General features: G+C 58.4%; 1 protein-coding gene across 4 annotated transcripts in view; it reads right to left on the bottom strand.

The window, feature by feature from the left end:
* Positions 1–17,073, bottom strand: part of ITPR1 (inositol 1,4,5-trisphosphate receptor type 1) — a 219,212-nt gene that overhangs the window by 181,473 nt on the left and 20,666 nt on the right. For all 4 annotated transcript variants that reach the window (XM_053668939.1, XM_053668940.1, XM_053668938.1 and 1 more), the window contains exons 3-4: positions 16,815–16,922; positions 12,719–12,789 (exon numbers count right to left, since the gene is read on the bottom strand). In XM_053668939.1, coding sequence (XP_053524914.1) covers positions 12,719–12,789; positions 16,815–16,906 — 163 coding nt within the window. In that variant the 5' untranslated portion in view covers positions 16,907–16,922. The remainder of the gene's footprint in view (positions 1–12,718; positions 12,790–16,814; positions 16,923–17,073) is intronic.

Consider the following 17,073-nt stretch of genomic DNA (forward strand, 5'->3'; position numbering starts at 1 on the left):
CTGTGGGCTCAGCCCCACTGGGCGTCTGCCAGCCGCCAGGAGCACGTGGCCCGCTGCAGACGGGCAATGACTGACCGAGACAGAGTCCTCAATTAATTAACCCCATTCAGCGGCACTGGCCTTAATTCATCACAGTTTAATCTTGGCGAGCTCTTTCCATTCACAGTCTGGTTGAGGCCTTCCTTCTTCACTGCGTCCACGGCCAAAGGCAGACCTGAGTGGCTGCAGGGACAGACACCGTTTGGAAGGGTAGAAAGAGGATGTTTCCTGCCGCCTCCCTCCTCGGCCAGGGCTGCCTCGGCGGCCCCCCACAAGCCCGGCCAGCACTGGGGCTCACGAGGGCCTGGTCACAGCTCCGACACGAGAAACCAGGAAGCAGGCGGCTCTGCCAGAGGCGGGTGCCCACCGGAGCCGGGCCTGTGGCCGGGGGCCCAGGAGAAAATGTGCATGTAAGTGGGTGGGACAAAATAACCTAAAATTGGGATTCTAAATAATACCTAAGGCCCTCCTCAAAGAAACAGGCTGGCCTCCTGCGCCCTGTGGTGTACTCAAGGCTGCACCCCAGGGACGTGGGCAGGGACTCACACCCAAGTGTAGCTGGCAGGAAGGGAGCCGAGAGTGGGCCCCGCCGCGGGCCGAGAGCTGCGCCACAGGCCGAGGCTCTCGGGGCAGGTCCTGTCCTGCAGCTCCCGCGGCGGAGCTTCAACACACTCGCGTGCGGCGGGCGGCGGAGCTGGTATCTGAGCCAGAGTCAGAGGCTTGACATCACAACCGTGCCACCCTGTCCCCGACATCCAAAGGCCTTTCGACACCATACTGGGCCGAGGTGCCATTAAGAGACACAGGCCCCTGTCCTCTGTGGGGAAAGAGGCAGGGAATCCAGAAGCAATAATACAAGTGAGAGATCCTGTCACTTGTTTAGAGCCCGTGACAACTGCCTAGCCGATGGTTTAAGTTGACGCGTACATGGTGTTCATTCACAAGACTAAGTGTGGGAGATAAATTTGAGGGATCGTTACGCTTCCGAAAACTAAGAGGCAAGAATAAAACGTCAGATGTCATCTTTCACGAAACAGAGATTAAATGTCGTCAGAGATGCGCAGGGGACCCAAGGGACATAAGAGACAAAAGCACAACTGTGACACAGGCTGTGCCCCGCCCCGGGCCTTGCCTGGGACAGTCACCGGCAGCAGGAGATGAAGTCCCCAACACTTCTGATGCCTTGCCCGCGGTCACACCACTGCTTCGGGAAGAGGCAGGGACACGGGTCCCCCAACCCTGGGCTGCGTGCTGGAGCCTCAGACAAGCATCCTCGTCCCCGGTCCCACCTCGCCTGCCCACACTTACTCACAGGCCACCTGTTCCAAGAGGGCTCATCACACGGCTCCCAAAGGGGCACCGCACGCCACGCCACGATGCACAGAGGAACAGCCAGGCGTCTCACCCCCCGCACGCACCGCCCTGCCCCCTGCCGCGGGACCACCTGTCCACACTGCAGATCGGCACACAGCCTTTGTGAGGAGATGGCCTTGAAGAAGGAACCACCAAAAAGAGAGCGAGAAAGAAAACACAACTTAAAAATTACAAGACAAAGTTGCAAATCCGCCATCATAGTTGAAAATCTTTTAACCTTAAGAAAGTTTTAGATTCAGGAAGATGCACTTTTCTGTGCCACACGGCCTACGGGACATACGTACACCTATTACATTATCACCACCATCACCGGGACACAGAACAGTGTCCCGGCTCCAAACATGTCTTTCAACAACTGGGAAGTCAACCAGACTCCCCGCCCCCCAACTCCCGAACAGGCCCGAACTGATGACCTCACAGAGGACACTGCGCCAGGCTGGAAATGCATATTCTCCCAAACCCAGAAGGTCAAGCGTAAAAGCTGATCAAGTGCTAAAAGCCACAAAACAAGACTTTCCAGTTTGCAACGGCCGATATGACACAGATCACGTCATCTGACCAACATCGTATCAGCCATAAAACATTCTTTAAAAAGAGAGAACTAGAACTTCCGCATGCAACTGAGAACAAAACACGTCTAAGTAACTCATAGGTACTAGAAATGATCGCGGATGTGAGAAAACACCTCAAACTCAGGAGGAATGGGAACACTCGATGTCAAAGGGCGTAGGACCTGACGAAGCACCGTGCAGAGGGAGCCGGTAGCTGTGGAGGCTCGCTTCGCATCTGGAGAGGGGCTGCATTCGACCCCCGGCTTCGGGGAGGGGCGAGGGGAAAGCAGACCAGACCCGAGGCAGAAGAATAAGGGAAAAAGTTAACAAACTGCAAAACCAACCCACGAGAGAATCCACGAAGCCAGACTTCGTGTCTTTGAAGACTAATACTACAAACATACGTCCCATAAACACATATTACTTAGTTAATGCACAAATAAATATGTATTACAAACATTATCATGGTAGTCCCGCCAGGACTGTAACAAACTACCAGAAGCGCACTGGCCGAAAGCAACACAGATTAGTCTCCTGACGTCACGGGGTCTAACACCGAGGCAGGGCTGCATTCCTCCTGACGCCAGCGCCCAGGGGAAGCACGAAAGAAGGCCCACCCCTGCCCTTGCCGGCCCCCCTCCCCCCTCCCCCTGCTCTCCTGGGTTCGCGGCTCCAACCTGCTCCTTGAGCCCCCTCCGGAGAACTCTAGCGTCCTGCAAGTGCCTCAGGGGCTCACCTGGAGCTCCGAGACACTCTTCCCTCCTTGAGGTGCTTAACTTAGTCACCCCTGGGGTGAGGTCCCTTTCACCCAGTGAGGCAACACAGGTTCCGGGGATTACAAAGTGGACGTTGTCACTGGGGGCAGAGTTTGAGGGGGGCATTCTTAAGCCAACTGCAGGGACCAAACCAGACACTCCAGGGATTGACAGGACAGTAAGAGGGTATTAAGTTTGAGAATTTAGATGACACAGGTAAACTTCTAGAGAAACGCACTTCACAAAACTGACCCCAAAAGAAAGAGGTAAGAAAGGCCCGTCAGTCATTAATCTTGCCACAAAGAACACAAATGACCAGACTGTTTTCCTCACCGGGCCACCAGGCAGCGAAGGGGCAGAGAAACGTACAAGTGCCACCCCCACTGTCCCAGGAGCGGAGCGACAGGGCACGCGCACGACCCACTGCAAGGGTCCAGTGAACCCCGACCCTAAGGGAGCAGGACAGAAAACACAGCTGCCAGTGAGCAGAGAGACGAAGAGGCGAAGGGGGGGCGTGGCCCCTGAGGGTCCCCAGGGCTCAGCCCCACCTCGGCGGCCCTTTGTGACGCTCCGCTGTCCAGCCAGGGCTGTTTGAGCCCGTGCAACACCCCCCCTGTGGTGGAAGCCGGCTCGTGCAGGCTGTCCCCAGAGTCCAGTCCCGACGAGTGCACTGGGTCACCCCTAGCCTGACACGGCCGACTGCCACACTGATGCTGGGGCCTGCGACATGTCCTAAGTCGCATCCGGGTGACCGAAGGCGGTCACTCAGACTGACTCTGAAGTTTCCGCTGCTGCTTTTCCAGCAGGTCTCCAACTGCGTTTCTCTGAGGTGGTGAGTGAGACGAACTCAAACGCTTTGGGCACGGTGACCCGAAGAAGAGATAGCAACCACAGAGAAGAACGCGTCTGGGATCCCGCACTCTCCCGGACGACCCTGCGGGCAGGCCCCGCTCACCTCCCATCACCAGACCGCGGGCCCCTGAGGGGTGGGACCGCTTCTCTTCTCGCGGGTGCGTGGCCTTGTGAACAACCCGGTGACCTCTGGGACCACATTCCCAAGAGTCGCCCAGGACTGACTTTCCACCGCAGCAATGGAAACACAGAAACATGCAAAGTGGCGGGAAAAAGTGTCACACAGAAAAGTCTCTATTCCCTTAAGTAGAGCCCACGTCTCAAACTGCACTGAAGAACTGTTTTAAGGGAAAAGAAAAAAAAAGCTGAAATCACAAAAGTGAAATCGGGAGAGACGATTTATGAAAACGTCACCAGTGTGGCGGCTCCAGGACCCCGAGCCACGCGGACGGTCAGCTATCAACCCACGGGGAGCTGTGCTCATGGCGCCTCCGCCGCACCCACGGCAGGTGCGGCGAAGCAGACGGGACGTCCACTCGGGGACTCGCCCGCATGTCCTGGAGCCGGCCTCGCTCCAGAAACGGCACCACGGCCACTGCCACGAAGACGCCCTACTATGGAGGTTCCTGGTGGGAAAGTGACGTAACCTGTGGGCGGATGAGGCCTGGGGTCCCCTCGGTGCCCCGCGACTGACACATGTGGGCTCGGGAAGGAGGACCCGGGGTGGGGGGTGGGGGCTCCGGGGTCGGAATGAGGGACCAGTGAGTAGGTGCCAGCCCCTCAATCACACATTTGGGCTCCAGAGGGACAAGCGTTTAGAGCCCGCCTGCTCAAAAACGCCCAGATTTCACACGGAATAGCTTCTCACACGCCCACCCTTCCCACCCAGCAGAGGACAAGATCAAGGACAGCATCCCCCTCAGAGTGCACACAGCCTGGCGGCGTCTCTGCGTCCCGCCCGGAGGGTCCGTGCCCTGCAGGGGACCCCGCTCGGCCTCCCACACTCATTCCCGAAACACCACCCGCGCTGACACGAACGGGAGGGGACAGTTCTCCCGGTTCACGGAGGCGGGTGTGGACCCCCGAGGGCTCCTTCCTCCCCCAACTCCACCCGAGGGCCACGCTCCCTGGGGCGTTGGTGTCCTGGCGGGATACTTAATTAGCCACCCTGTTCCTACCCAGCTACCTCTGGTCGGCGTGCCAGAGGGCTCTAAGTTTAGAGAGCCGATCGGCTGGTTCTTACCAACTGGATGTTATTGTAGCTACGGTCAAATTTTTCACTGAAACTATGGCAACAAAACCCCAGTATTCTCCGTCGTCAAGGCCGAAGCCAAGTTCTCAAGAGAGAGAGGCCAGCGCTGGAGGGCTGACCCCGTGCTGGACGCCTCCATGTCCTGCCTGTACCTGACATGCTGTGTTTCTGGCAATGACCCCCGGGGAGGGGGCCTCAGTCCCAGAAATCTGCAGCACAAGTCCCAGCAGCGCACGGATGAGGCACCCTCCCTGACACCACTGTCAGACCCGTGTGATGGGAGCACACATGACCAGACACCTCGGAAGCGCTGGAGGGAAACTCATGTGTACCCAGAACAGCACCAGATGAAAAAGGAACGGTTACATCTCACCGAGGGGACTGCCGTATTGTGTTGTGTATAATGCACACGTTTTAGCCCAAACTTTGGAGGGAGGGGATAAGGATGCACGTTATACATGGGTAAAACGGTTACATACCACGGGTATGGTAATGGGTATAACAATCCCACGTATAATGCGCACAGAAACTCCCATGCATATTACTCACGGCAAAATACACTAAACTGCCGAAGTTCTTTCTCTCAGCTACAGTGGCCGCTCAAATTGGAGTTTTTCTGCACTGACCGTCAGTTACTGCTTCATAAGGAGAAAGGACGAACTCCGGGAAGGGACTCGGTCTTCTCCCCACACCTGCGGCACACTGCACTCCCCCGCCCCCAAACCACGGCCAGGGAACCCACGCACAGGCTTTGTCTTGGAGGGAGGAGCTTCCCCCTCACCCCAGCCACTGCTGCTGGGAAGTAGCCACGGAAACCCCTTCCGGGTGCTCAACTGCCCCCAGCACCAGGTAGAAGATGTCCCTGCTGCCTGGCAGAGCCCCTCCGAACTCGCCAAAACCTGCCACAGGAGGGGTGGGGGCCTCGGGCTTCCCGGAAAGCAGCCACTGGCTGGACCTCCCTCCTGTCCATCAAGAGCGGCCGGGTGCCTGCTGCCTGGGTGCAGATAAGCACGGCTTCCTCCCGGCGAGGCTCACAACTGTGCCCACGAGCAGGACTGCCACCCGGAGCAAACGCCCCGGCAGGAGCAGTCAGAGCTCGTGGGGCCCAGGGGAGGCCCGACGGCCTCTCTTCAAAGGGCACAGAGTCCAGTGCTCCCTCTCGATCGCGGGCACACAAAATAAAATCTAAGACATTCAGAAAGATGGAAGCGCCTCAGCTGTGGTTCTCTTTGCACACGGCACGTACTGAAGCTTCAACACTGGCAGGTCGGGGCTTACAAAACATCAAGGGTCGCATCTGATCTTCCCAAGAGACGTTCTGAAAGACTCCAATGGCAAATCTGGTCACCACGGATGGAGGGATAGGGCTGTGCCAGGCACACGGCATCAGCACTGCTACGCACACCGGACCCTCTGAAAATGATCGTCCCGCCCACGTTATCACGGTCAGCTAGTTACCAGGAGGAGAAACGAGGGTTGAGAGGTGAGGTCACTCGGTGACACAGCTGACAAGAGGTGGGTCAGGGGCCCGACCGGCTGCCCCCAGAGCCAGCGCTGCCGACCACAACGTCCCACGGCCTCAGTCCCTGAAACCAGGCCAGGCACGACTTGTGTTTTGTTTTTTTTCCACACGTGTCTCCTTTCAAACATTCCAAATGAGGAACAGGGAGGGGCTGTGCTCCTTCATCTTTGCTCACCTTTCCAGGTGCTCAGTAACGCCACAGGCACATGGGGCTCCAAGACTGCTCTCCCGACGGCGCTGGATGCCCCGGGGCCCCGTGTACTTGGGGCACCGACGCACACAGCAGCTGCACAGGAAAACGTGGCCACACGAGCAAGCGACGTGGCATCGGCCACCTGTGCTCTGTTCCCTCCCCCATGCCCCTGGCGAGTGGGTGGTCTTGTCACGGGAAGCAGGCCTGGCCCCTGGTCCACGCTCGGCACACGAGGCCACGAGCCTGCTCCTGCAACGGAAAACGCTGCTCTCACTCATGCTCCTCCCCAGGCCCCGAGTCTCCCCTTCTCTGGGCTCAGAGTGTCCCGTCCACAGACAGCCTGAAAAGGGGGGTCAGGGCCTGGCGTGGCAGCTGGTGGACAACGTGGGCTCTCTGCCCCCACACCAAGTCCCCACCTGCACCTGCCCAAAACCCCAGGGCTCCGAGTCATGGGCACTTCATTTTCCCTGCAGAGAGCTTGCCCTCCCTGGGACATGCTCATTTCCGGCCCTGCAGTTTGGGGGGGACGGGGTCAAAGCAGACCTCAGACCTGCGCAATTAGCCAACAGTGCTGTGGCATTTAACACGGGCCAGACGCTCTTCAAGCACAGACCAGCTCCTCTGAACCCCACAGACACACTCACACTGTGGGGCCCACCACATACGCTCCCCATCTTCCAGGTGAGGAAACCAAGGCACTGGAAGGTGACAGGACATATCCCGGGGGGACAGGGCAGCAAAAGGCAGAGCTGGGGGGCCCACACGTCAGTCTAGCCTCAGGGTCGGTGTCTGCACCCCGGGGTCAGCTTGGAGACCCGGGGAGGTGTCTGAGGCCTGGCGGTGAGCGCATGTCTTAGAAAGACGGAGTCCCACCGTAACGACGCAGTAAGGACATTTCAGAGAAGAAAAGGGTTACACATATGCAAGGCCCAGGGCGCAAGGCTAGGCCACTGGTGGCCAGGAGACAATGCACTGGTCCCGATGGAGCCCAGAGCCGGTTGGACGGCAACACAGCTGCCAGGCAGGGCCCTGCAGACCCTGGAAGAGTGTCCTTTATCCTGTGCATAGCTGGGGAACCATGGGGGCTCTGAGCAGCCCCCCGACATCTTCGGATCTGGGCTGATTCCTGGAGCCTCAGCAAACAGAGGGTTGGAAGGGCCCCCACCAAGGAGGCAACGGGGACAAGGCAGACGCCAGCGAGGAGGTCACTGCTGCCACTTAGGAGACACGCTGCTGCTTGCACACGTTTGAAGCGCACAAAGCTCTCTCGATGAGTCCTCACTCGGCGTGAACACCACATTTTTAGGCCCCCCCCCCCCCGTCATGCTCCCACTGGCAGCCTCTGGAAGGTGGAAACGTGGCCCGGGCTCCGAGTGTTCCCTCCATCCATTCCCTGGGGCAGGGGTTCTCATCCGGCCCAGCCTGGTTACTGGCCCTCTGCAGGGTCAGGACGCCTGGCTGTAGGGGGCAGTGCCGTCTCCGGGGCAGAGGTCGGCGAGGAATCAGGGTCAGGAGCAGGCCGTGACCCTACCAGCAGCCCAGTTAAGACAAGTAACTATGTGTTTTTCACGACCACGTTTTGAACGAAGCCGAGGAATCTCAAATCTACAGGCATAAGGGAAAAAGAACAAATGTTGGGGCCTGGGGGAGACGCCCAGGGGGGCAGGGCCGTCCCCACTCCAGGGGACGGCAGGTCAACCGTAAGAAACGGGTGCACACACAGGTAGTCAGGAGAGAGGTCGCAGGACAGCACGAGGCACCTGAGTGAAAGTGTCAGCCCTCGGCCGACCCAAGTCGTCACCAGGGACGGAACCGCCGCCGGAACTGGGAACAGTGAAACCGTCTAAAAACAAAACAACAAAACACCGATTCCTCCGGACCAGCTTTTACAGGAGGCGGCACCGGGCCGGCACTCGGCCAGGCTGCCGGCCGAGACCTGGTCCCCCCGGATGCCCCGGAACCTGGCTGGGGAGATAAAAATAGCAGATGGCCGTGATAAATACTCTCCTCGACGTTGCTACGTGGGCAGTGAGTATCTCTGGTGTGATACAGATATCTGTTCCGGGGGCACCGTGTCTCAGCATGACATGCTGGGGCGGTAGAAGAGGAAACCAGTTTAAGAAGTGCAGTGTCTTCCTCAGTGAAGGGTTCCCCGCAGGCCAGCCCCCTCCTGCAGGCAGTTTAGGGCTGGGTAGGAACAGGAAGGCCCCCGATGACAGACGTCGGGGCTGGAATCCAGGCTCTGCCGCTCCGCTGGGCCCTCGGACCCGGCAGCTCCGAACCTGGAGCGGCAGTTCCCCGTCTGAGAAGGGGGGGGTGCGCTCTCCCAACACTGCAGCCGCCTACGGGCGTGGTTATGGGGGCTGAAATGTAACACATGTGAAGAGAATGATGACACAAATTAAGCAGATTACATTAACGCATGTAAGCGCCATACAAGGCAGTCACTGTTATACCCATGGAGAGAGCATAGATGATGGTTCATTACACAAGGTGAGGGGACAAAAATAACGATTTTCATCTACGGCCCAAACACAGCAGGCTGAGAGACAGTGGGGGAATCGGGGTGTGCCCCAGCCTCAATTTTGACGCAGAACTGTTCTTTGACCCCAGGAGACCTCCTGTGCCTGTCTGAGTTCCTCACCGGTCAAGGAAGGAAGGGAAGGAGTCACCAGAGGCTGCAGTGGGCTCCCCCATCTTCACCAGAGTCCGGGAGGCAGGACAGCCAAGCCTCTGCCTCCCGCTGCTGGGAGTGCCCAGCAACCCTGTGTGACAACTCGACCCCAGTCCCCTTGTTCCACGGCCCCGATGACGTCGCCCTCTGGGGAGGGAGCCACGCACGCCACCGGAGATTCAGTGAGATGGCAGCGCGAACACGTCTGTGGCACCCAAAGCATTTCACGCACGAACAACTGAGTCACGCTCTGTGTTAGCACGTGAGCTGCTCCAGGGAACAGGACGTAAAACAGAGTCTGGGGTCTCCAACCCACGGGCGACTCTGGCAGTTAAAAAGGAAGCCGACCTGCATGTCGGGAGCATTGGCTCCTGAGCCCCTGCACAGGTGCCCAGCGCCCGCAGCACGCGTCTCGAAGCCCTGAGCACGTGGGCAGAGACCCAGGAAGGGGCACGTGGACACATGGGCCTCCCGCGTCCTCGGGTGCGGGGGGGGGGCGCTGCGTGCATGCTGTGCCACCCCGGGGACTGATCTGATGTAAATGACAGTGTTGTCGTCCCCTCCAAGTGGAGCACGTTGGTGCAAGATTGCGATAAGCTGGTAAATCTGAAAGGAGGATTATTTTAAGAACCTACTAATCTTTTTATTAAATTTGAATGGATTTTGTGAATACAGCCCAAGCTGCGAGAGACTTTCCCCCAAAGCGGCTGAGCGGCACACAAAACCTTCAGCGCCCTGGAGGCCCGAGCTTGACAGGCACCTACCTAGACAGACTCTCCTACCTGCCCTGTCTCCCAGGACGGGTGGAAATCGAGCCTGTGCCCTCCCTGTGCAAGGCCGGTCACAGCTCAGAATCTAAGGACAAACAAGATTTATGTTGGACCCTCCCCTTTGCGTGTGGGTATTTAAAACTAAATGAGATATGAGTTCATTCCTTGCATGCTTGGCCTAAAAAAAAATAGAACTAATACTGCTTAGCAACAATGAGGACGACATGCAGTGAGGGAGGGGGGTTGGAGAGAGCCGAGCCGGGGGGCCGGGCACAGTTTCCCCGGTCCCCACGACCTTTGTGTCCCACTATCCTGGCTGTGTCCCCATCTGGCCTCAGAAGCAGGCCTGGCTGTTCCCGCCCGTCCGTCTTGTCCTGACGGCCAACCGGCAACCCCAGAGACAGAGGCTGCTTCTGGAGGCACCAGGCTCCCAGACGCTGACGCTTTCTGGTGAAATGTCAAGGGGCTGTTTCCAGCGCCGATAGCAAAGTTTCCCGCTGGAAGGGACCCTGGAGTCGTGACACCTGAACTCCACTTGTCACATGGGGAAACTGAGTCCCAGAGAGACGAAATGACGCCCGTGCCCCACGGCCCCAGAGCAGTGGGTGGCAGCCCCCAGGCTGACGCTGGCTCTCCCGTCAGAGGTGCCCTTCCTCCGGCCTCAGGGCTCCTGCAGCCCCGAGCTCCACCTCACTTGCAGGCAGGATGGTGGCCAGATAAGCAGGCTGCTGGCACTCAAATCCTTATCACTGGATCACAAAAACATACTGTCCTTCCTGCGGCTCCTGCAGGGCTGCTGGGAGGTTCAAGGCCAATCAATCCACAAGGAGCTAGCCTGGGATGCAGACCCTCTTCCCCTGTAAGACGAGCTGTCCCCCAGTCCCTAAGCTCCGGGACAGCTGGGCGGCACTGGGCAAGTGCCCTGGAGCTGGGGAAAGAGGGCCCGGCAAACACGAAAGCCCCAAGCCTCCCATTCAGGCCCTGCCTTTGATGCAGGAGTGGCCCGTCCAGCAGTGTCATCTCGAGACCACGGCTCCAGGCTGTCACTGTATGAAGCCGGGCATGTGCTGAGGAACCAGGAGACTGCAGCCAACAACTCACTCCGGAGTCCCCCAGCAGACCCTCGCCTACACCACGCACAGAGCCCACACCATGTCCTGGGGACTCGCTGCCTGTCCCACAGCCTGTCCTAAACACACACCAAGTCAGAAGGGCCCAAGGCTCCTGCCTCCCACCAGGTTCTCCTCCACATGTTAACGGGACCAAATTAAAGCTCGGGAGAGCACGCACAGGAAGTGATAACCGAGCCCATTCTCGTGCGGAGACTGGAGGTGACAAGGTCACAGCTTGACTTTATACTTTGCACTTGACAAAGTACGAGACACACTGAGCCCTTAACCAGGGACCAGGCTCCTTCAGCGCTAAGTTCCAAACACGTTTAATCTTTACAACAACTGTACGAAGCAGAACTATTATCACCCCCCAATTTACAGATGAGAAAACCAGGGTGCACGGAGGTCACACGGTTAGTCACGTGTCGCACAGCTAAGGCCTAGGGGACCTTCTCTTGGAACCCGGCCCCCTGCTCCCAGGGCCTACGTCACTAACCACATGCAGGTCTGCAGGCCTGGGCAGCCAGCCACGTACAGAGGGCGGGTGCCGGCCCCTCACTGGAGCGGCCGTCCTGCCCGACATTCCCAGCGCCTGGAGCAAAGCCGATTCCGAACCAGGTTGGCCCACCAGTCCCAAGCACCTCCCAGCCTAAGGAGACTCTACTGTCACTTGACAGAGAAGCCATTCAACACACCGAGGCAGCCACCTGACCACCTGCAGACCCGGCCAGGCCCTCCACGGGACCCTCCATCGGACTTGCTTTTATCTTGAAACAGTCTCCTCGCATCAGCCACCAGACACACACCTGAGACCAGGCACTTGGCCCCCAGGGCCAGCAAAGCCCACCACGCAACTTGGCCGGCAGTGGGCCCATTTAACGGTCCAACCTTGCACAGCGCAATCACTTCTTTGCCAGGCTCTCCCCCCCCCCAGCAGCTCCCAAGGCCTGTGCACGGGAGGAGAAACTCACTCCCCACCCACCCACCCACGGGCTGGCCAACAATTGTTTTGCTAACCAGCCCCACCCCCAAAAAACCTTTCTGATGGCCTCAGCTTTGCACCAACTCTGCCAGGTGGCCCCTGTCCACTTGAACATCTGTCTGCTTCCTAGTTTATCTGAATTTCTTTAGCTTTTATCCAAAACAGCAGTTTTCTAAGTTGCCTAACAATAAGGACTTCTAACTCAAATGATATAATTTGCAAATAACACGGTTCGAGCCCTTGGGGGCCCCAAGGCCCTGAGTCAAACACCAGAGCACGTCACTTACCTCGACCCTGGTCTCTGAGTCTTGGGGAGCCTTGAGAATGGCGGTGCTTGGGTGCCCCCACCCACCCCGCCCCCCAGGAGCCTCGGAGCCTTTGGGGGGCGGGAGATCCACCACAATAAAGCGGTTCAGCCGGGAACCAAGGGTACGAGACAGACCCGAGAAGCTCTACTAAAAGCCATCCCAATCCTGACCCTGAACTCACTTAGGCATTTTCAAGAGGTCATCAAGCTCGGATTTGAAATCATACTTAAAAAAAAATGCATCAGTAGACAAAACAAAAAACCCACACACAGCCACAGGCTTCATGAGTTTTCCAGTGGAGCAAGCTGCCCCCTCCAGACAGTCGCCGACTCACCTCGGAATTTCTTGGGTGGATTGTTGAGGTCCCCGGTCTCTGGCTGCACGACACAGCGGTCATCAACCAGCCTGCAAAACAGACAAAGGCGAATGCTACCTCAAGTCAGGTTCAAGAACATAAAACCCTAAGCACCATGCAGAAATCAAGTGGCCAGGCTGCTCCTGGGCTGAGCTTAGACCGCCTGACCCCCACTATAGGGGCTGGAGGGGCGGGAGGGGGGGCGTTCTCTCCTCGGGTGCACGACCTCACCCAGACGCCCAGGGCTCCCTGCTGCCCTCTGCGGCTCCCGTCTCCTAATCACCTCCGGGACAGCTCCGAGCCCCCAGCCATCACGCCCAGGGTGGGGGGCACAGCCCCAGGGGCTGCAGAGGGCTTACTCTGTACAGGCTGGCTGGGCCCGGGGTACAAGGACAGTAGGAGCCAGGCCCCGCCCTGAGGCAGCTCAAGGTTAGTGCAGGGACCATAAAAGCAAACCGACCAGGAGAATATAAATTTGGGCTGCAAGAGGAGGGAGAGGATTCACCTAGGAACCCCCTGCACCCTAGGCCAGCGGGGCAGTAGGGGCAGAAGAGAGAGGCCCTCAGTCCTCCAGGAACCACGGGGGTTTGGGACGTGGGAAGAGGAAGACGGGGCACTTCCGTGCGAGGGAACTGCCAGTGCAGGGAGGACAGACCGGGGCGTGAGGTCCTGACCCACCAACCCTCTAACTCACAAAATCCTTCCAGGAGAGCCAACTGAAGAATCTGTGCCGTGCGGGTAAAAAGCGCGAGGCAGGGAGGAGCGTCAAGGTCGCGTCCGAGTCCCTGCCACAGGCACACAGGCCCGGCCCCCCTCTCGGAGACCACATGGCTGGCTCCCGGCCAAGCGCTGCGGTGTCCTTCCCGGGGTTTCCTCTGCCCCTTGGTGCTGCCTCTGCCCCAGAGCAAGGTGCTGCTGGTCCTCGGCTGCTCCCTCCAAAACTCCCTCCCATCTTCCAGGGCCCCGTCCTCTCCACAGACCCCCAGGCCTCTCTGTCCCAGGCTCTCTCTGCCCTCCGCCCCGTCCTCTCTGACGCCCACAAGAGCAGCGAGCACCTGCACTGTGGCCCAAAAGACGCCCTGGGCAAACCCCGTTTCCCACACAGGCCGGGGCTCAGCACTAACGGGGGGGAGGGGGAACCCAAGTGTCCCGAGCAGCCCAGCAGCAGCCTGCGTCCTCCGGCTCCAAGACACAGCCGCCCCTGCATCCGGGCAGTGCGGTCCTGGACTGAGTTTCTACGCACACGTCGAGAGCACAATGTGACACATAAAACGCCACCCTGAGTCCCTGTGGTGTCCGTACAGCAGGCCACCAGACCTGACACACCCTGTGAAGGGTGATGCGGGACTGGACTCGTCAGGTGTCCCACCGAGCTCTCAAACGAGGTCGGGGGGCAGGCACGAGGCCCCCCCACCCTCCCCCGCTGGGGCTGGAGGACAAGACGGGATGACAGCACCTTGCTCTCCTGGTCCCCGGGTTCCTTGGGGAGGGAGAAGCTCCTGGACTCCATGTTTGAACCAGCTCCACCCCGGACGCCCGGCACCCAGGCCCACCATGGCCGTGTTCTGTCTGGGACGCAACCCGAGGGCCGACACTTCTAAGAAGAGCCACAGGGGACTCGGCAGCCGTCTCCTTGGCACATGTGCCCATACTCAGTCCCATGGCTCAGAGGGCGGTGACCGCCACCTACAGAAACGGGACCGGACTGGAGCCTGACCACCAAGCTCCACAGAAGGTGTGGCCCCTCGTTGTCATCCATCACAGGTACTCCACGGAGGTCAAAAATATCAAAAGGGGAAAAAGGCCCAACTTAAGTTTCCCAAGTCCATTTTTATACCGATAACCCTCCGACTTTACAGGCAGGGACGCAAGGGAAACAAATGCTCCTTGAAGGAGGCAGGCACGCCCCAGACTCAGAAACGGGCCGCCGTCCCCCAAGGCGGGAAGGAGGGCCCTCTCATCCGCTCCTTTGTAACGTGTGACTAAAACTCTCCCAGGCAAAGAACGCGTTCCGCCTTGGGATTCTAAGAGCAGAGGCAGCGGAAGAGAAGGCAGGGGGAGAAGAGGCCCTAGGGTGGGGCTGGGCAACGCCCCATTCGTAAGCCTGGGCGACTGGCAGGTGGCAGCACTGAAGAAATCAAGGCCAGGGAGGAAAGATGGGTCTGAGGGTGGACAGGCATCCAGGTCCAGAGCTGGGGGCAGGGAGGGGGGCGGCCAGGAGAGCCCAGCAGGGAAGGCCAGCCCCACCCCGGGCCCCGGTGCGAGCGCAGTCTTGGAGGCCGTGTCTTCCGGCAGGGAAACCCTGGGCAGGTGCCTGCGCCTCTCTGTTATTCGGGCGTCTCGCCCCGGCCAGCAGCGACGGAGACAGTGCTCGCTGTCAGAGCGCTCGGGGATGGAAGGGCTGACGTGGGTGCAGAGGTGCGGGCACAGCGCGGTGAGCGCCCTCGGGACCTACAAAGGGGCTTGCCGCTGCCCACTGGTCTCGTCGCTGTAATTGCTGAAATATAAGGAGGGCGCGAGATTCCACCACGAGGAACCGAAGAAGGAAGGACTAGACCAAAAAGAAGAAAGGGACCATCAGGGAGGCCCCAGTGACAGACAGGCCTCTCTGCCAAGAGCCGTAGAAAGTATTCCATCAGACAACTTTGGGAGATGAAATTTTTGCGCAGTGGGGTCCCTCAGAGCTGTGACCCCACGTGAGCCCACACACACCGCGCCCACTCTGAGAGCAGGCCTGCTCGAGAGCAGCTGTGGTTTAAAGGGAGGTGCAGTGTCTGGCTGCGATAAGAACGAGGCTCCTGGGGCCGCTGTTGGCCTCCTCCACCACCCACCTCTGTCTAACTGAGGGCAGATCTTGCCAGATTCAACAAGGCCACCCCAGGACCCTCCTTAACCTCCCTGCACAGACAGCACTGCCCCACCCTGCCCCTTCTGAACTTGGCCGCTCTGCTTCGCCTGCCTCTGGAGCTTTGTCCCCTCTCCTCTCCTCTGCCAGATGACAGGAGGGTGGGACACGGCCAATGAGGACACCGTGGAACACGTTTGTCCTGCTCAAAGTTGGGTACAGGTGTCTCAAAAGAAACCTCACAGGCTAGAAGGGAGTAGGGCATGAAGTACTCGAAGTGGCGAAAAGCAAGGACCTACAACCTCGATCACTCTGTCCAGCAAAGCTTTCATTTAGAATGGAAGGGCAGACGAAGTGCTTCCCAGAGAAGGTCAAGTTAAAGGAGTTCATCACCAGGAAGTCCTTGTTATACATGAAATGTTAGAGGGACCTATCTAAGAAAAAGAAGATGATCAAAATGATGAACATTGAAAATGACAAAAAAACTCACAATCATCAACCAAACCTAAAAAAAGAGCAAACAACCGGACCAGGAACCGAATCATAGACACGGAGTTCATCAGCAGGAAGGGGGAGAATGAGGGAAAAGGTTCAGAGAATAAGCCGAATAACCGGCAGGTACAAAACAGACAGGGGGAGGTTAAGAATGGTACAGGCAACGGAGAAGCCCAAGAACCTGTATGTACGACCCACGGACATGGACTAAAGAAGGGGGGCTGCTGGAGGGAAGGGGGTACCACCCAGAGGGGGGCAGAGGGGAAAAACTGGGACAACTGTAGTAACATAATCAATAATGGATACTTTAAACAAATGGAAGAGAGGACAAAACTTGGATGTACAGGACTGAGATGTACAACTTTCTACTGCACTGGTGCCTTGCGGTGGGGAAAGCTACACCGCGGAGGACGTCTGCGTCCGAGCGGCCCCGGGCCTGGTTCCTGCGGCAGACGAGGCGCCATCGGACAGGACAGGGTCTGTGAAGCTGAAAGGCCCTTCTTAGGGTCTGCAACACCAATCTTAAATTTCACCCCATACACACCCCCTTCCACAGGAAGGAGGGGAAATGGTAATAGATCCGCAGCGAACATGGGATTCTGCATGCATGATCCCAACTCCCCCCGTAAAGGCCCAAGTACCGGTGGTAGCGTTCTTTTCTTAGAAAGATCAGTTTCCAACCTGACATCGCGAGGCCGCACAAGTTCCGCCGCAGGAGAAATCGCGCGCTCTTACCCCAAGGTGCTAATAAATCCATTTGTCGACCCCTCCGCATACAGAGAACAGATGTCTCCAATGTGCAGGAAACTGGACATCTTGTCAGACATGTCTGCCTCCAAAATCCTAGAGAAAGCAAAACAGGCAACATCGTTAGAAAGACAGGCTCGGAGGAGGGGAAAGAAGCCACTAGGGCTGGCGGGGCTTAGCGCCGGCTTCCCAAGCGCCCCACTGACAAACTGAAACGAGACTGTGATAGACGGGCCCCTAAGCGAGC

Source organism: Artibeus jamaicensis, unplaced genomic scaffold, assembly GCF_021234435.1.
Source record: "Artibeus jamaicensis isolate MK-2021 breed Jamaican fruit bat unplaced genomic scaffold, CSHL_Jam_final contig_519, whole genome shotgun sequence".
NCBI classification, from domain to species: Eukaryota; Metazoa; Chordata; class Mammalia; order Chiroptera; family Phyllostomidae; genus Artibeus; species Artibeus jamaicensis.